This window comes from Phyllostomus discolor, chromosome 14 (assembly GCF_004126475.2).
Source record: "Phyllostomus discolor isolate MPI-MPIP mPhyDis1 chromosome 14, mPhyDis1.pri.v3, whole genome shotgun sequence".
In the NCBI taxonomy this organism is placed as follows: Eukaryota; Metazoa; Chordata; class Mammalia; order Chiroptera; family Phyllostomidae; genus Phyllostomus; species Phyllostomus discolor.
Genome location: NC_040916.2, coordinates 1,268,502 through 1,289,181, shown reverse-complemented (window position 1 = coordinate 1,289,181; position 20,680 = coordinate 1,268,502). Strand labels below are relative to the sequence as shown.

General features: G+C 36.2%; 1 protein-coding gene across 2 annotated transcripts in view; it reads left to right on the top strand.

Moving 5' to 3' along the window:
• SPTA1 (spectrin alpha, erythrocytic 1) overlaps positions 1–20,680 on the top strand; it is a 185,993-nt gene that overhangs the window by 40,207 nt on the left and 125,106 nt on the right. For both annotated transcript variants that reach the window (XM_036015014.1, XM_036015013.1), the window contains exons 13-18: positions 9,042–9,119; positions 9,259–9,414; positions 13,043–13,247; positions 15,690–15,871; positions 18,060–18,303; positions 19,545–19,667. In XM_036015014.1, the coding sequence (XP_035870907.1) occupies positions 9,042–9,119; positions 9,259–9,414; positions 13,043–13,247; positions 15,690–15,871; positions 18,060–18,303; positions 19,545–19,667 (988 nt within the window). The remainder of the gene's footprint in view (positions 1–9,041; positions 9,120–9,258; positions 9,415–13,042; positions 13,248–15,689; positions 15,872–18,059; positions 18,304–19,544; positions 19,668–20,680) is intronic.

Genomic DNA, 20,680 nt, shown 5'->3' with positions numbered 1-20,680 from the left:
TTCTGATTTTTTCCCTTCCTGATTGGCTAGCCTCTAATCTAGTTCCCCAGCAGCCTCCAGTCCCACAGGTTCTGGCACACACTGTCCCCAGGCTTCTGGTATAAGCATGGGGCCTTCCATGCCACCTCTGGAGTGCTGCACAGCTTGATGAGGAGGAGGCCGGAGCAGCTGCTGCAGGAGAATCCCCTAAACAGCCCCCAAGTGTCTCTTTTTTCACTTTTTATTTTTGAGAAATTCCTCCTGCCCAAGCCTGTCCCTCCATACAAGGGATTGTCCTCTCACACCACGCACCTCTTAAACTAGACTGGGGAATATCTAGGTCAGGGAACATCATGGCCCAACTCTCAACTCTCCCAAGCTGATGTCCACAGTCTCCATGGGTGCTCACAGCCCCTGTGTGTTTGCCACTTCATCCTTATTCCCATCTCTGCACCTTCCAGCAACCCATTCTCTCCTAGTTTTGCTCAAACCTTTTTGGCAGGGGAGGGAGCGATTTACTGGCTCTCTTCCAAGAACCCTGTGGCAGACCCGGTGGGTGCCGGACATGGGGCTGCAGCCCTCCTGGTCCCTGTGCTGTCCCAAGGACCTTATTGTCCTGAACCACTCTCCTTACCATTTGATTTTTTAATGTCCTCTACAATTTTTGGTCTCTAATCTTCATATATACTGGTGTACTGTTGGCTGTTCACTCTGTTCTTCACTAGATCGGCTAGGTGTTTTACCTGTGTGCAGGGGGAAGTGGAGTACACTCCCACCTATCCTGCCAACATCTTTGATCTCTTTTATTTTTTAAGTTAAGAGAGAGACAGTGATTGGTTGCCTTTCATATGAACCCCAAATGGGGCTAAAACATACAATATAAGTATGTGACTTGAATGGAGATCTAACCTGCAACCTTTTGGTGCACAGGATCACACTCCAACCACCTGAGTCACCCAGCCAAGGATAGAGCTGATTCTTTTAAAAAGTTCCCTCTAGAGATAAAGAGAGAGAAGGAGAGGAGAGGAGAGGAGAGGAGAGGAGAGGAGAGGAGAGAGAGATTGATTCAAATTACCAAATTCAGAAATGAAAGAGAATTTACTGTAGACACCACAGAAATACAAAGGACCATAAAAGAATATTATGAATTACTATATGGCACAAAATTCAATGACCTAGGAGAAATAGATAAGTGCTTAGAAATATATAACCTTCCTGGGTGAATCACAAAGAACTAGGAATTCTAAATAGATTGATCAACAGTGAGAAAATTGAAACAACCATCAACAGCCCCCCCAAAGTAAAAGTCGAGAACCAACTGGCTTCACTAGTAAATTCTACCAAACATCCAAAGAAGTTTTGATATCTATTCTTTTTTATCTCTTTCAAATATATAGAACAAGAGACAATATTTCTTTACACATTTTATGACAGCTACATAACCCCGATACCAAAACCTGGCAAGGATAACACAAAAAATCAAAATGAATATGGATGCAAAAAAAACCTTGAAGAAAATCTTAGCAAATCAAGTACAATGATAGACACAAAAATCATACATTACAACCAAAGTGGGATTCATTTCAGGGGCACAAAGATTGTTCAACATGCACAAATCAATCTATGTAATACATCACATTCACAAAATAAGTGATGAATGATATAATTATATCAATAGATGCAGGAAAAGCATTTGATAAGTTAAAATATCCCTTTGTGCCTTGGCCAGTGTAGATCAGTTGGTTGGAGAGTCATCCCATAACAGAAATGCTGCTGGTTTGATTCCCGGTCAGGACCTAGATTAAAGGCTCAGTCCTCTGTTTGAAAGTGTACAATCCCAGTTCCAGCATGTCCGATCCTTGGTCCAGGCATGTACAGGAGGCAACTGATTGATGCTTCTTTCTCACATAAATGTTTTTCTCTTCCTCTTCCTCCTTCTCTTTAAAGAGTAATGACAAAAAATTTTCTTTGGGTGAGGGTAGAAAAAAGACATCCATTTATGATTAATACACTCAGTAAAATGGTTATAGAAAGAATGTATCTCAACATAATAAAGGCCATATATCCACTTTCACCAATGATGCTTCTCATAAGGTTTTAATCTCCAATATATACAAATAACTAATACAATTCAACCAGGAAGAGAAACAACCCTAAACAACACAACAAACAAGCAAGCCAAATATAACCAGAGACATGGAAATAAAGAACAAACTGACAGTAACCAAAGGTGAGGGAGGAGGGGTATGATGGAGTGAAGAAGGGGAAGGGTCATCAAGGAACATGCATAAAGGACCCATAGAAAAAGACAATAGGGGGAGGATTGGATGTGGGAGGTGGGGGTGGATAGGACAGGGTAGAGGAATGGGGTAAAAATGGGAACAACTGTAATTGAAGAACAATTAAAAATAGAAAAAAAGAATAAATAGGTAAAAAAACCTAAATAGACACTTCTCCAAAAAAGAAAAACAGAGGACCCATAGACATAGAAAAATGTTCAACACCACTAATCATCAGAGAAATGCAAATTAAAACCTCAATGAGATATTACTTGCAGAATAGCTACTATCAATAAATCAACAAACAACTACTATTGGCAAGGGTATGGAGAAAAGAGAACCCTAGTGCACTATTTGCAGGCGATGCAGTCTGATAGAGCCACAGTGGAAAACAATGTGGATATTCACAACAAATAAAAAAATACAATTCTCTTTTGACCTGGAAATTCCACTTCTGGGAATATATCCTAAGGATCTCAAAACACCAATACAAAAAATATACATGCCTGCATACATATGAAAAGTATATGTACATGTTCATAGCAGTGTTATTTACAATAGCCATGATATGGAAACAGCCTAAGTGCCCATCATTAGATGAGTGGATAAAAAAATCCCTGGTACATTTGCATAATGGAATACTATGCAGCAGTAAAAAAGAAGAAACTCTTACATTTTGCAACAGCATGGATGGACCTGGAGAATATTATGCTAAGTGAATTAAGCCAGTCAGTAAAAGACTAATACCACCTGATCTTACATATATTTGGAATCTAATGAACACAATAAACTAATACACAAAACAGTAACAGAAGCTCAGATGCATGAAACTGACAGCTGCCAGAACAGAGGGAGAAATAGGATGAGAGGTGGTGAGGGGTTAACCAAAGAATATTTATGCACAACCTGTGGACATGAAAAAAAAATGGGGGATAACTTAAGGAGGAAAAAGGATGGGACTGGATGGTGGTAAGGAAAGGAAAAAAAATGCAAGCAACTGTAATAGCATAAACAATAAAAATAAATAAATATAAAAATTAAAGGGCATATATGACAAACCCTCAGCTAATATCATAATTAATGGTGTAAAACTGAAAACTTTTGCTGTCATATATGTAACTAGAAAAGTATATCTACTCTCACCACTCTTATTCAATATAGTGTAGAGCAATCAGGCAACAGAGAGAAAGAAAAGGCATCCAAATTGGGAATGAAGAAGTAAATTTTCACTTTTCACAGATGAAATGATCCTTTATATAAAAAACCCTAAAGATTCCAATAAAAATCTATTAGAAACAATAAACAATTACAGTAAAGTTGCATAATAATAATAATAACAATCAGTGTACAAAGTGCCATTGCATTCCTATGTTAAAAATGAAATTTCAGAGAAAGAGTGGAAAAAAATATTCTATTTGCAATTGCAATGAAAAGAATAAAATACCTAAAAATAAACTTAACAAAACATGTAAAGGAACTAGATATTGAAAGCTACTAAGCATTAGAAGAGATTGAAAAGAGCACAAAGAAATTGAAAGATATTTCATGGTCATGGACTGGAAGAATAAAAATAGCTAAAATGGCCATATTATCCAAAACAATATGCAGATTTAATTCAATCCCTATTAAAATCTCAATAGCATTTTTGAAGAATAGAGCAACAAGTCATAAGATTTATATAGAACTACAAAACACCTCAAACAGCCAAACAATCATGCAAAAAAATATCAAAGACAGAGGCATTACACTCCCTGACTTCAAAATATACTGCAAAGCAACAGTATTCAAAACAACCTGGTATGGGCAGGAAAACAGACACACAGATCAATGGGCCACAAATGAGAGGACAGAAATAAACCCACATGAATATGGGCAAATAATTTTCAACAAAGAATCCAAAAAACATACAATAGAGAAAAGTCTACTGTTTGTCCCCATATACAAAAATTATTTCACAATGGATCAAACACCTAACTATAGGAACTGAAAGAATAAATTACATAAAAAGCGTAAATATTAAATTTATAGGCTTTGGTCTTTGAAAAGATTTTATGAATTTGACCTCAAAAGCAAATAAAGCAAAGGCAATAGGGACTCTATCCAACTAAAAAGCTTCTGCACAGTAAATGAAACCATCAACAAAATAGAAAGGTAACCAACCAAATTGGAGAAGATGTTTTAAAAGAATAGCTCTGACAAAGGGTTTATATACAAAATATAAAAATAACTCTTTCAACGAAGAGCAAACAAATAAATGAAGCATATACTGTGCTTAAAGAGAGGAAGAATTAACATTATTAAAATGTTCATACTACTCAAAGCAATCTATAGATTTAATACAATTCCTATGAAGATACCAATGGAATTTTTCAGAGAACTAGAACAAATAATTCCAAATTTATATGAAACCACAAATGATCCTGATCAATAACCACAGCAATCTTGAAAAAAAAGGGACAAAGTTGTAGGTATACCACTTTTTGATATTAAACTGTACTACAAAACTATAGTAATCAAAACAGCATGGCACTGGTATAAAAATAGACACATAAATCAACAAAACAGAATACAGAGCCCAGAAATGAACCCACACCTTCATAGTCAATTAATATTTGACAATGGAGTCCAGAACATACAATTGGGAAACGACTCTCTATTCAAAAAATGGCGTTGAGAAAATTGGATGGGTACATGAAAAAATTTAATCTATATCGCCCTCTTACACTATATACAAAAATAAATTCAAAATGAATTAAAGAGTTAACTGTAATATTCAAAACTATAAAACTCTCAGAATAAAACATAGGCAGTAAAATCTCTGACATTTAATCTAGCTATATACTTTTTGCTGATATATCTCATTGTGCAAGGTAAACAAAAAGAAAAATAAATAAGTACATCAAACTAATTTTAATATAGTAACAACAAAAAGGCAGCCTTCTGAATGTAAGACAATATTCTGTAGTAATGCATTTATCAGGGTTAATAACCAAAAGTTATAAACAAGTCATATAACTCAACACCAAAAAACAAAGAATCCAAGTAAAAAATGGTAAAGGACATAAATAGACACTTCTCCAAAGAAGACATACAGATGTCCAATAGACATACGAAAGCTGTTCAAGATCACTAATCATCAGAGAATTCCACATTAAAAGTATAATAATATATCACGTCATATCTGTCAGAATAGCTGTCATCAACAAATCAATAAACAAAATTTGGCAAAAATGTAGATAAAGAAATTGAAAGATATTTCATGGTCAAAAGAAACTCTGCTGCACTGTTGGTGGGAATGCACATTGGTGCAGCCACTATGGAAAACATCATGGAAGTTCTTAAAAAAATTAAAATAGAACGATTGTATTTCCTGCCAAAATGGAAGCAGAGGTATATACACTTCACCTCCTCACACTAATATAAGAAACATAACAACCAATGTGAAAACAAAAAACAATCAGAAATGCCAGAAAATCAAAGCATGTGGAAGTCCAGCAACCAAAGAGTTAAAGAGGATATATTCATCAAGATAGGTAGGAGGGGCAGAGACAGGAAGCAGGGGCAGAGAGGACACAGTGTGGCATGGCAAGACAGCAATGAGACAACAGTGGTGGTAGCTGGCAGAATGGGTGGTCCCACGTTCATGTGCAGTGGATAAAAACTGGGAGGAACAACGGAGGAGTGAGCAATCCCAGGCTCAGGCCATACCACACAGCCCAGGATTCTAGTGCCAGGTAAATAAAGCCTTATAACCCGAGGCTATAAAAACCTGTGGAGGCTGGGGTAGCAGCTTCCCACAGAAACTGCTGGTCCCTCAAGACAGTCTGTTTAAAGGGTCCACAGGGTCCTAGACATACACAAACTACCCCCCACTCAGGAAATCAGAACCAGGGCAGCAGTGAGAAGGGTGCCAGTTGTTTATGGGAAGTGGGGGAAATGACTATAAATGGGGTGAGGGCCGATCAAGCAGCATTTTTCCCTCTCTGACCCCTCCCCCACACAGTACCACAAAGCAGTGAAGTAGATTTCCCCACCCTGGCAAATACCTAAAGCTCTGTCCCTTACAACATAACAGTTGTGCCAAGACAGAGTCAAAGCAGCACTACCTAGTACACAGAAACAAGGGAGGCTGCTGAATAGAAAAGAAAAAGAAATATGAGCCACACCAGCCCTAGCTAGTGAGGCCCAGTGGACTGAGGGCTGGTGTTTGAACCAAGGGGTCACCAGTTCAATTCCTAGTCAGGGCACATGCCTGGGTTGCAAGCCAGGTCCCCAGTAGGGGACATGCAAGAGGCAACCACACATTGATGTTTTTCTTACTCTCTTTCTCCTTCTTTTCCCCTTTCTCTAAAAATAAAATCTTTTAAAAAGAGAAAATAAATGTGGTACAAATGAAAGAACAGATCAATACTCCAGAAAAAGAAATAAGCAACAAGAAGATAGGTAGCCTATCAGATGCAGAGTTTAAAACACTGGTGATCAGGATGCTCAGAGAAATTATTGAGGATAGCCACAAAATAAAGGAAGAAGTGAAGGCTATACAAAGTGAAATGAAGAAAAATATAAAGGGAACCAACAGTGAAGGGAAGGAAGCTGGGATTCAAATGAACAATTTGGAAAAGGGGAAGACATAAACATTCACCTGGAACACAATGAAGAAAAATAATTAAAAAAAAATGAGGACTGGCTTAGAAAAATGAGGACTGGCTTAAAGATGTCTGAGACATCTTTAAACATATCAACATCTGAATCATAAGGGTGCCAGAAGGGGAAGGGGAAGAGCAAGAAACTAAAAACTTATTTGAACAAATAATGAAGGAAAACTCTAATTTGGCAAAGGAAATAGACATACAAGTCCAGGAAACTCATAGAGTCCCAAACAAGTTGGAATCAAAGAAGTACACACTGAAGAACATCATAATTAAAATTCCAAACATTAAAGATAAAGCAAGAATCTTAAAAGCCTCAAGAGAAAAGCAGAGCGTTACCTATAGGGGAGTTCCCATAAGACTATCAGCTGATTTCTCAAAAGAAACCTTGCAGGAAAGAAGGGGCTGGAAAGAAGTATTCAAGTTATGAAAAGGAAGGACCCACATCTAAGATTACTCTATCCAGCAAAGCTATTATTTAGAATGGAAGGGCAGAAGAAATGCTTATCAGAGCAGGTAAAGTTAAAGGAGTTCATCATTACCAAGGCTTTATTATATGAAATGTTAAAGGGACTTATGTAAGAATAAGATCAAAACTGTGAACAGTAAAATGACAAACTCACAACTATCAACAACTGAATCTAAAAAAAAATAAAAACAAAGTTAAACAAACAAAACAGGAAAAGAATCATAGAAATGGAGATCACATGGAGGGTTATCATTTGGGAGGGAGAAGGGGAGAATGGGGAAAATGATACAGGGAATAAGCATCAAACTTGGTAGGTACAAAATAACTCAGAGTGTTAAATATAGTATGGGAAATGGAGGAGCCAAAAATCTCATATGTACAACCCATGGATATGAACTAACTGGGGGATCCCTGTAGGGAATGAGGGTACTGGGTGGATAGGGGCAAAGGAGAAAAATAGAACAACTGTATTAGCATAATTAATAACACATACTTAATTAAAAATAAAGTAAAATAAAATAAAATAAAATAGAACTATTGTATGATCCAGAAATTGTATGATTCCACTTCTAGGTGTATATATATGAAGGAACTCAAAACACTAATTCAAAAGAACATATGCTCTTTTATATGGACTTCATAATTATTTACAATAACCAAGATATAGAAGCAACCCAAATGCACATCAGTAGATGAGTGGATAATGAACACTTGGTTCATATATACAATGAAGTATTACTTGTCCATAAAAAATGAAGTATTACCATTTGCAACAGCATGGATGGACCTAGAGTGTATATTGCTAAATGAACTAAGTCAGTCAGAGAAAGACTGACCATATAATTTCACTTATGTGTGGAATCTAAAGTACAGAATCAATAAACAAACAAATTTGATACAAACTCAGAGATACAGAGAACAGACTGATGATTGCCAGATGGGGGAGAGATAGGGAACTAAATGAAAAATTAAAGAGATTAATAAATACAAATTGGTAGTTACATAATGGTCATGGGGATGTAAAGTTCAGCATAGTATAGATAGTCAACAATATTTTAATAAGTTTGTATGGTACCAGGTGGTTACTACAATTATCAAGAGGTAGTACTAGAATTATCTTTGTAAATTATATAACTGTCTAATCATTATGCTGTACACTTGAAACTAATACAGCATGATATTAAATGTTGACTGTAAATTAAATAAATATTTTAAAAATTACCTTTACAATTTTGACTCCTCTATTCATGTAGGTAGGAATATAGATATAGATATAACTATACTACTAGATATAAATGCATATATACATGTTAGATCATAGATAAATAGATAGATTGATGGACTGACCATTGGACATGGCTATATTAATAGTACTTGCTTTTAAAAATGTAAGAATAGATCACATATTCACCTTGTGACATCAGAATTAATCTGCTATTATGTGTGTACACACACACACACACACACACACACACACACAGAAAAGGTAACTGACTTACCTGAAGTCTACATTTTGAAATACAATTCATAACAGAAATTAGAGGTAGGACCTCTTCAACTATACCATGAGTCCTTCTTCAACTACCTTCCCAAACTGTGGCCACAAACTCAGCAGTTGCTGAAGTAAAACAACCCTGTTTTGTCTTGTTTTGTTTTGTTTTTCAGACATTAGACAAGACTGCAACCAGGCTGATTGGGAATAATCATTATGATTCAGAGAATATTGCTGCTCTCCGGGATGGGGTATGTTCAATAGCTCATATGTGCCCGTCTGTGCATTAGTGTTAAGGAGAGTGTTGAGGGTACCTTGACCAATATGAATAATGAATCTCATATGTCCTCACTTTGTTTAGCTGACAATGAGTTTGCTCATGTTTTGTAGCTGTTGGCTCGGCGGGATGCCCTACGTGAAAGGGCTGCCACTCGACGAAGATTGCTGGAGGATTCATTGTGTCTACAGCAACTGTATCAGGACTCAGATGACCTGAAGAACTGGATCAACAAGAAGAAAAAGTTGGCAGATGATGAAGATTATAAGGTACGTAGGGTTTTTTAACCCTTGGCATATCCATCAGAACTTAGTTTCATGGAATTACAGTCTTTAAGCTGAAAGGACCATAGTGTTCAGATAGTAAACCTCATTTTATAGATGAGGAGACAGAATCTCAGAGAAGGGCAATTATTTCCCTAAGGCAATATCTAGTTAAGAGCCAAAAACCTAGTTTCTGGTTTTCCTATACCCTATCCATTATCCTCCCCCCCCACCCCCCGGCACAATTTCCAATGGTCCTTAAATAGAATTGGGTAAGAGAGGGACTACTCCTTATTTAGCTCTTTGTTGTCCCTTCATCACTTTTTCTGCTCCCCTCTACACCCTTATAGTAAAAAGACAGTGTGTTTAATTACAACATACACTTAAATTTACTGGAAGTTACTAAAACTAAAAAGCAACATAAGGGATTGGTATAATATAAATTTATAAAACTTTGTAGCTGGAAAGGAACAACTCCTAATTTTATAGATGAGAAAACCAGGAATGTAAATTGTGAAATCAGCTGTCCAAAGTTAACCAATTATTTAGAAGGCAGTTTAACGTAAGTGGATTAGATACATGAATTATTGAAAAGGTGAATGTGGGTTTAAATTTTCTCCATCTTCTTTTAGTTTGTGTTACTTGGGAACTTCTTGAATTATCATTTAGTCTTAAATGTATACCTCAGACCCTTTTGTAATGTATCATTATAGAACCATGAGAACTACTATTTTATATTTACTTTTTATTATTTAAGATTAGCACTATCTGCTTGTGTTCTGTAAAGGAGTTACAGTTCCAGTGTATTTAGGGTATGCAGATCTTCTCTATATGGGGCAAACAGATGGATGATAGCTATACTAGGATAGAAATTGAATATAATTTTAATTCTTTATGATAGCTCTGTTATTTCTTGTATGAGGTGCCATGTTTAAAATGATCTTCAGGAAATATCCTGGCTTGGTAAAAATAAAAACAAGGCTAGATTATCCACATCTGGCATGTGTATAGAAGGAAGAGTTGTGGAGAAAAAGAAACCTTAGTACACAGTGGGAAGGCAGACTGGTGCAAGCACTGTGGGAAACAGTATGTGAATTCTGGCCAAGATGGAGGTGTAGGTGGAAATGCTTCACTTCCTCACACAACCAAAAGAAGGATAACAACCAATTTTAAAATAATAAACAAACAGAAGTGCCAGAAAATCAAACTGCATGGAACTCTGACAACCAAAGAGTTAAAGAAACATTCATCCAGACCACTAGGAAGGGTGGAGATGGGAGATGGGCAGCTGAGCAGAGAGGATATGCAGCAAGGCAGCAGACTGTGTGGGTGAGGTGGGCCTGGCTGAATGGGAAACTAAAGACTCAAAGGGGGTTACCATGTGGGAGAAATACTGTGGGAGTTGCCACATAAGAGAAAGTACCAGTCTCATAGGAGAGTTCCTTGGAAAGTGGGGCTAGAACATAGTAAGCAAGCAACATTGTTCCCTTTCTGACCCCTCCCCTACAGACAACATTGTGCATAGCACAGAGGGTTGCCCTGCTCTGGAGAATACATAAGGCCCCTCCCCTTGCAACTTAACAGGTGCAAAGAAATATAGCACAAATGAAAGAACAGATCAAAACTCTAGAAAAAGAGCTAAGCAACAAGGATATAGACAACCTATCTGATGCAGACTTAAAAACACTGGTAATCAGGATGCTCACTGAATTGATTGAGCTGTGTCACAAAATGAAGGAAGAAACAAAGGCTATCCAAAGAGTAATAAAGCAAAATATAGATGGAGTCAACAGTGAAGAAAAGGAAACCAGGACTCAAATCAAGGATTTAGAACAAGAGGAAGAAATAAACATCCAACCAGAACATAATAAAGAAGTAAGAACTTTAAAAAATGACAAGAGAATTAGAAATCTATGGGACAACTTTAAACAATCTAACATCCAAATCATAGGGGTGACAGAAGGAGAAGAACAAGAGCAAGAAGTTGAAAACATTTTAAAATAAATAATGAAGGAAAACTTCCCCAATTTGACAAAGGAAATAGATTTCCAGAAAGTTCAGGAAGCCCAAAGACTCCCAAAGACATTGGACACAAAGAGGAGTACATTAAGGCACATCATAATTACATTACCCAAGATTAAAGATAAGAAGAGAATCTTAAAAGCAAGAAGAGGAAAGGAAAGAGTTACCTACAGAGTTCCCCTAAGACTATCAACTGATTTCTCAAAAGAAATCTTGCAGGCAAGAAGGGGCTGGAAAGAAATATTCGAAGTCATGAAAGGCAAGGATCTACATCCAAGATGACTCTATCCAGCAAAGCTATCATTTAGAATTGGAGGGCAAATGCTTCCCATATAAGGTTAAGTTAAAGAAATTCATCACTACGAAGCCCTTATTATATGAAATGTTAAAGGGAGTTATCTAAGAAATAGAAGAAGATAAACTATGAACAGTAAAATGACAACAAATTCATAACTACCAACAGCTGAACATAAAAACAAAAACTAAACAAACAACTAGAACAGGAACAGAACCAGAGAAATGTAGAGCACATGGGGTATTTTCAGTGGGAAGGAGCAGGGGAAGAATGGTGCAAGGGGGAGGTATGGGCAATAAGAAGCATAAATGGTGGGCATAAATAGATGGGGAAAGGTTAAGAATTGTATAGGAAATAGAGAAGCCAAACAACTTACAGGTGTAACCCATGGGCATGACCTAATGAGGGTGAGGCTGGAGTCCTTGGGGGTGCAGGGCAGAGGGGGGTAAAGGGGAGAAAAAAAATTGCCAAAACTGTAATAGCATAATCAATAAAATATACTTTAAAAGAGAAAACAGTATGGAATTCCTCAAAAAAACTAAAAATAGGGATGCATTGTGAGCTTACAATTCCACTGCTCGGATTATACCTTAATAATCCTGAAACACCAATTCAAAAGGACCTATTCACCCTAGTGTTTATAGCAGTATAATTTACAATAGTCAAGTGCTGGAAGAAACCTAAGTTCCCATCAGTAAATGAGTGCATCAAAAACCTATGGTATATTTACACAATGGATAACCACACAGCAGAATGAAAAATGAGCTTTCTATCCTTCACAACAGCAAGGATGGAACTGGAAAACGTTATGTAAATGAAATAATCCATGCAGTGGAAGACAAATACCACATTATCTCACATATAAGTGGAACCTAATCAACAAAAGAAGCAAGCAAAATATAGCCAGAAACTTTGAAATAAAGAACAAACTGACAGTAACCAGAGGGGCGGGTAGAAGGAATAATGGCGAGGGGAATGTTGTAGTGTCATCAAAGAACATGTATAAAGAAAACATGAATGAAAGCAAAGAGGGGCAGAATTGAGGGTGGGAGCTGGGGATGTGTGGAGTGGGGTGGTGGTGGAGGCAAGATGGGGACAGCTGTACTTGAACAATAATTTTTTAAAAAAGAAGAAAAAAAAGAATTGGTCCTGTGAGTTTGCTAAGTATTCTCTGTCTCTATACTTACAGAAAGATAGTTCTGCCTTTTATCTTCTTCTTAGTACACAGTAAGAAATAACTGCTGTTTTTGAAATGTTTTCCCCTCATTCTTCAAGTAATGGTTTCCTCTTCTTTCTTTTTTTTCCATCTTGTCTTAGGATACACAAAACTTGAAGAGCCGGGTTCAAAAGCAGCAAGTCTTTGAAGAAGAACTGGCAGCTAATGAGATCCTACTCAATAACCTGGAAAAAACTGGTCAGGAGATGATTGAGGGTGGTCACTATGCCTCTGACAGTGTGGCTGCTCGTGTGAGTGAAGTTGCCAGCCTCTGGAAAGAACTGTTGGAGGCTACAGCACAGAAAGGTTAGAAGCAGAGGCTTTGTTGAAAGGCTAATTTTTAGATTCTGAAACCTAACCACTTTCACCTTTATCACCTTCAATTTACCTGGTGACCTCAATGAGAGAAGATGCTTCTTAATTGCTTCCCTGTGTCTTCTTCCATTGGTCATGATGTTTTTGAAATTCAGCCTAAATTTATAACACTATATATTTACAAAATTTTAGGTTTTCTTCATACATGTAGTATTTTTTTACTGAAATTACCTCTGTTTTTTTTTCCCTTTAACTTTTTATATTATTTCTTGAATGAATATACAACAACCATTCTGTATTGCCTATGCACCTTAAACTAGTGTCCTTAAATTGTTTTACATATTTTGGCTCCATAAACATGACAAAATATAATGACCCAGGTAAATTAAACATTAAAATAAGATTGTCAGTGCCACATGTGATGTTCCCACAATATTTAGCTTTTATAAATTGTGCTTGATGACTCTTTTCCTTTTTTGAAGTGCTCAGGCTGTACTGTAAGCTCTTAAATTTGTTTCCACATATGACTGGAATGTTTCTACTAATATATGAACTCACTTCTTCCAGTGGATAATTAATAATAACACAATTAACATAAATAACACAATTAACACAAATGATGAGGTTCTCCTGTTAATATTTTCCCTATTCTAAACATCCTCTGTAGATATGACTTTGCCCTCATTATAGAATAGGTATAGCATATTGATTTTGTTTGATGACTTTCTGATTTTTGGTTTAGGAAAAAAATAACTTGACTATAACAATAAGAAATTTCAACTATTCACCACCATGAACAGATACAGTAATTGCTACACAGAAATATTGTAAATCATTCCTATGATATCATAGAATAACAAGTTTTGGAACAGTGTACATAATCTAGAAATTTTTGAAAGAAAAAATTTGTGGGCATGTTTTGTGATGAAGAATAAAAACTATGAAGGGGCTAACAAAGTTGTGAAAAAAATCTATAAAAAGAGAATTCAACATTTTAAATTGAACTAACCCTAAGTTTTATACTTATCTTGGAAAGTGCAGTATTTGGATTTGAATCCCTTTGAAAAGGAGGTCTAAATATAAAGCAAGAAATGTCATGTGAAAATACCCAGTCTGTTTAAAATCAAAGACAACAGCACTGTACCTCACTGGGAATGAACTGACTGGGTTTTTCTGTTTGTTTGTTTTTTTGTTTTGAGAACACTACTTTATCAAAAACAAATACCACCAAGCTGTACAAATTTAAGTTGGCTTCTTGTATGATTACATATGATAGCTAAACATTTTCACATTGGATTATCAAAATATTAAATTTCTCAAGTTTATGGAAGGTATATTAATTTGTAATTAGAAGTAATCATGGCACTTCTTCAAGGAGGACATACAGAGGATCCAGAGACACATGAAAAGATGCTCAGTATTGCTAGCTATCAGAAAGATGCAAATGGAAATCACAATGAGATACCACTTCACACAGGTCAGAATGGCCATCATAAACAAAGCAACAGACAACAAGTGTTGGAGAGGCTGTGGAGAAAAGGGAACTCTAGTGCACTGTTGATGGGATTGCAGACTGGTACAACCGCTGTGGAAAACAGTATGGAATTTCCTCAGAAAACTAAAAATAGATCTGTCTTTTGACCCAGCAATTCCACTGCTAGGATTATATCATAAGAACCCTGAAACACCAATCCAAAGGAATCTATGCACCCCAATGTTTGTAGAGGCACAATTTACCATAGCCAAGTGCTGGAAGTGACCCAAGTGCCCATCAGTAAATGAATGGATGGAAAAACTATGGTACATTTACACAGTGGAACTCTATTCAGCAGAAAGAAAGAAGGAGCTCCTAACCTTTGCAACAGCCTGGTTGGAACTGGAAAGCATTATGCTAAACAAAATAAGGCAGGTGGCGGAAGACAAATACCATATGATTTCACCTTTAACAGAAACCTAGTCAATAAAACAAACAAACAAACAAAATATAACCAAAGACACTGAAATTGAGAACAGGCTGACTGTGACTAGAGGGGAGAGGGGAGGGAATTTCAGGGGTAAAGGGGAAGGATTTGCAGGAACAAGTATAAAGGACACATGGACAATAACAAGGGGGCAGTGAAAATGGGAAGGAAGTGGGAAGGGCTGGGAGGGTGGGCTTGGGTAGGGGTAAAAGGCAGAAAACTGTACTTGAACAACAATTAAAATAAAAAAAGAATACATTAAAAAACACATGAACAATAACAAGGGGGGGTGGAAATGGGAGGAAAGTGGGGAAGGCTTCAGTGGTTGGAGGGTTGGGGAGAAAAGGCAGAAAATTGTACTTGAGCAGCAATAAAAATAAAAAATATTTTAAAAAATAAATGACAATTAAAAATAGAATAAGAAAAAAGAAGTAGTCATGGTACCTGTCTTATACTTAATGTCTTCTCCCAGGGACCCAGTTATATGAAGCTAACAAGCAGCTGCAATTTGAAAATAATGCAGAAGACCTTAAGCACTGGCTTGAGGAGGTGGAGTGTCAGGCTACCTCTGAGGATTATGGGAAAGGCCTGGCTGATGTACAGAATCTACTCAGGAAACACAGCCTCTTGGAATCTGGCGTGGCTACTCGTCAGGTTTGTTGCTAGCTCTTTGACCAGATGTAGGCCAAAGCAGTTATATATACTCTGAACAAACTCATAATAAGTAATTATTATTAAAAGAAAGAGAAAAACAAAATAAAGACTACCTGGTGTCAGAACCCCATGGCTGATATAACACTTTATTGACTTTTCTTAATACTGTACACTCAATCCAGAAATATGGATTTTATATATAGTCTGTCAATTGCTAGTTTTCTGATCTTTAGTGAATCTTTTACCTTTTCACACCTTTATTTCTCCTATAAAATAAAGGTTTGGATGCAATTGCCTCTTCTTTTTTTTTTAAGATTTTATTTATTTATTTTGAGGGGGGGAAGGGAGGGGGAGAGAGAGAGAGAGAGAGAGAGAGAGAGAGAGAGAGAGAGAGAGAGAGAGAAACATCAATGTGCGGTTGCTGGGGGTTATGGCCTGCAACCCAGGAATGTACCCTAGCTGGGAATCGAACCTGGGACACTTTGGTTCCCAGCCCGCGCTCAATCCACTGAGCTATGCCAGCCAGGGCTCAATTGCCTCTTCTTGTTTGAGCATTCTGTGATTCAAAGCTTGAACATATCTTTAATACTACTATATTTTGTTGATTTGTTCAGAAATTTGAAACCTGTACAAGTGAAGCAACTTCACAAATTAACACCAGGGACAAATCTGTGATAGAGATGTCTAGGCTCTTAGTTTGGGTTACACTCCTGGCATGCTTCCACCAGACTATTATTTTAAATAAATTTATCCAGTAAGTTTCTATAAATACTAAATATGATTTTTTTTGAAACCTCAGTGGAAATCTACTTCAAGTTGACTCAGTTTCTCAACCCTATGAATCTTAGCTTCTGTTTAAAAATGACTCTGCTCTTTCCTAGGTCTCACTAATATTTCTTGTTAGAAAGATTACACTTTCATGATATCTGATTTTTGGTCACTTTGGATGAAATAGAACAGACAGAGTAATCTAGAGAACACAGAGCAAAAAACCTCATTATATAGCTCTAAGAACAACTTGAAGGAGTTTGGAGTAAAGTAAAAGACTGAGGTAGAAAAGCAAAATCTATATAAAGTCTTTTATCTTCGGGGCATTTTGGACTACATTACAGGTTTTCAAATAATGCATCAATCCATAATGATGATGATAATTATGATGTTTCAAAATCACTCTATTACACTACTATGTTTTCCAAAGTTAAAGTGCCCTAAGAGATGAGAACAGTTGGCTAGTGAGAGATATTAATCTTATTTATAGAGACTTTAATTTTTTTATGGAGAAGTGTGTATATGTTTTGAGAAGCTGTTGATGGTTAATATTTTGTTCCAATTTGAGAAAAGATACATCAAAACATTTATAGGTTCAGAATTAGATATCAAAATAGAATAAGTGAAACCAATGCCTATTGTCCACCTATCTTTCGAAAGAACTTTTATTTACTGCTTTCCCTTACCCCAACAAATAGATGAAACAAGCAGACAAATAAAAATCCTACATAATTTTTTCTGCAGACCATCCATATTTTACCTCACTAATAAGATGGAATACATCTTTTGTGCCTATTTTAGCATATAGAAATACAATTAACGTTTTATTTCCAGGAAGAGTTTTGAAACTCTGTTTCTGTATTTCTTCTTTATTATATAATGGCCCAAATGGGGACTGTGATTTATTCCCATTCACACAACTAGGTATTGACCAAGGCAGCGCCTTTAAATTTCTTTGACATTTGTTTTGTGACATCACATTTCATCTCATAGGCATTGTTCCTGCTATGCAACTAACCAAAGCCCCAGCAGCGTCTATGGTATTTATAATTGTAGTTCATTTTAAATGGAGAGAAAGAGGATGAAAGGTGAACTGAGACTGAAACTTCTTCTTGCCATTTTCCTTAGGGCCACAACAATTAAGGTTCTGTAGTTCTGATATTTTTTATTTCTTTGGCATGCTCTACAAATATTTTTTTTCCTCCTGGAATATGTTTTGAAAGCTACTTTCCCATAAATAACTCTTAGATTGATGAAATGGTTCTCAATCTAACAACCCCTTCCATTTTATTTTACTGATTTGAAGTTCTAACACTACATATGGGAGCTGATTCTCTCTCCATGCCCTCCCTACACCAAACTGTCATCTCTTTCTACTAAATAACATGATTTCTTGACACCCATTCAATTTCTTCCTTAGGAACAGGTAGACACCATCACAGACCTGGTGACATATTTTGAAGAAACAGATCATCCTGATGCTGGAAACATACGGGCAAGACAGGAATACCTGGTGTCCAGGTTTGAGGCTCTGAAGGAACCACTGGCTACCCGGAAAAAGAAGCTCATTGACCTTCTTCACCTACAGCAGATTTGCAGAGACACAGAGGATGAGGAGGCCTGGATCCAAGAGACTGAACCTTCGGCAGCTTCTACCTTCCTTGGTTAGTACAAACTGAGCAAGTTGAGCCCTAAGGAGAGCTCCAAGTTCTGCAAATTGAGAGATCTGAGATAAGAGTATTGGTGGAGCAAAGTTTGCTCTTTTCAATCTTCCATGAGAAATTTTTCTTAAATATGTACTTGAAAGTTTACTTTCTAAAACCAGACTTGACTAGTGCCATGAATTTCAAGCTTTTGAGAAAAGCTAGAGTGCTCTGATCTTGGCTGCTTTCTCTAATTTATGTTATTGCCAAGGTCCTTGGTTGAGTGACCATAGTTAGTGTTTGAGGTAACAAGAGTTTTAACTTATATTCTTGGGGATCTCTTTTATAACTATATGATATATTATAAGTATAAAGGAGGTAAAGTAACAGATAAGGTACATGTTTTTCTTTTCTTTGGAAGTTATCAGTTTACCATTGTCAGTGCCAGGACATTTGCATTGAAACAGAGAAAGAAGTGCATATAAATATAATGTAAACTTAATATGAATTTATTGAGAACAGCTATGAGGGTTCAGACAATGGTGATAATGAAGAGCTTAGTACAATTAAAACTCCCTGGAAGAGAAAAAGATCTCTTTGAATGGTGGATGGACACAGAAAGTTTCTGGAGAGACATTTACTGTGAAGTATAGGGAAGACATTTTTGGAAGTAAGATAGGTGAAGCATAGATGGGGACAAGAAGGATGCACTGGGGATCTAAAAAGATGGAGAAAATAACAGTACATAATATTTGTTATATGCTTATTAATGTTAAGCAATGTGTGAGGCACATTTTATAAATTATTTCTAATCTTTACAAACAAAAGTTCAAAACATTGTGCCAATTCCATGGTGAAAAGCTCTAAATTTAGAGGATTTAATAACTCCTTGACATCTAAAGAAATTAGAAGTGGAAGGTCCTGATTTTTGTACAAAAGTATTCTAAAAGAAAATTGGTGGCAAAATATTGAAAACTTAAGCTGGAAAGTTACTTGCCTTTCTATCTGTCTTCCAAAGAGAACAGTACTTTATTTATCATCTTTTGTAAGATAAGGAATTGAATTTTCTTAGTACAAAGATGCAAGGAAAATAAGAGCTAAGCAGACTTAATTCAGACAAATGGTATACATTTCAGGAAGTTCACTCAATGATTAGGATGTCAAAAAGAACTTGTAGGTCTGAGAGTTAGGAAGGAGTAGAGTAACCTCTTCTTATTCCTCAAACTAGAATACCAGACATTGAAATTACTTTTCATCTGTAGGCAAGGACCTGATTGCCTCAAAGAATCTTTTGAATAGACATCAAGTCATCCAGGCTGACATTGCAAACCATGAGCCACGAATTCACATGATAACCGAGAGGGGAAACAAAATGGTAAAGGAAGGTATGTATGATTCAGATTGAGTTGAACAATCAGCTTTATGCCAAACTTATTGGAAGAAAGTTTACTCAATTTTAGGGTTTTAAGAGAATTTAAAGATATCTGATCTATGTTACCATCCAATGAAGGAATTCCCCTTGGGCATTTCTGACAGACCAATGTTTGTATATTCCAATAACAGGAAACTCCCTGCCTCATGAACCAATCATTTCTATTTTTATGTAAAGCTGAAATTATTAAAATAAAATATATTATCATAATAATCAATGTGATTTTCTGTAGAAGTTATAAAATTCAGAATTTAAATTACAAAACTACATAAAACAAATCAAGTTCTTTTTTCCATATTGGAAGTTCCAAATCTGTGAAGACACATTTGAAGTTTCCAATATCTTGTAATCTTTATGGTAAATAACACTGATTCTTTAATTTTTTTGGTGGTTTAATACTCTCAATATCTCTCCTCTTATTGTTCTCTCATCTTCAGAAACCACATTTGGTTAAATGTTGTTCAGAACCAAATATCATATACCAGGTGTGGTAGAACCAATGCAGATTATATTGGGATTTTTCCCTCTGTTGATGCCAGCCAGTATCCAGCTATCAAAAGTATAATTTAAAATTCAGATTGCTGAAAAAAAGTTCAGATCTCAGTTGAGTAATTCAAGCCTAAAAATATTTATTTGAGATGCCTATTTCAGTATAGCGATTCATGTTATTTCTTTTTTTGAAATCTCCAGATGTAATTATGGATTTTATCTATTCCTCTTTTCATTTCTTTTATTTTTCATTTTATATTTTAATAGTTCATTTTTATTGTATTTTACATGATCATTTATTGCCCCATACACTCTTCTACCTCCACTCGCCCCTCGCCCCACAATCACCATACTATTGTCTATGCCCCCCTTTAGCTCTTTTAGTTTCATGCATGTTGAAGCCCTGTTGCTGCTTATATATTCAGGCTTATCTTATTGATGAATTTAAATCTTTAACATTATGATATAGCTCTGATG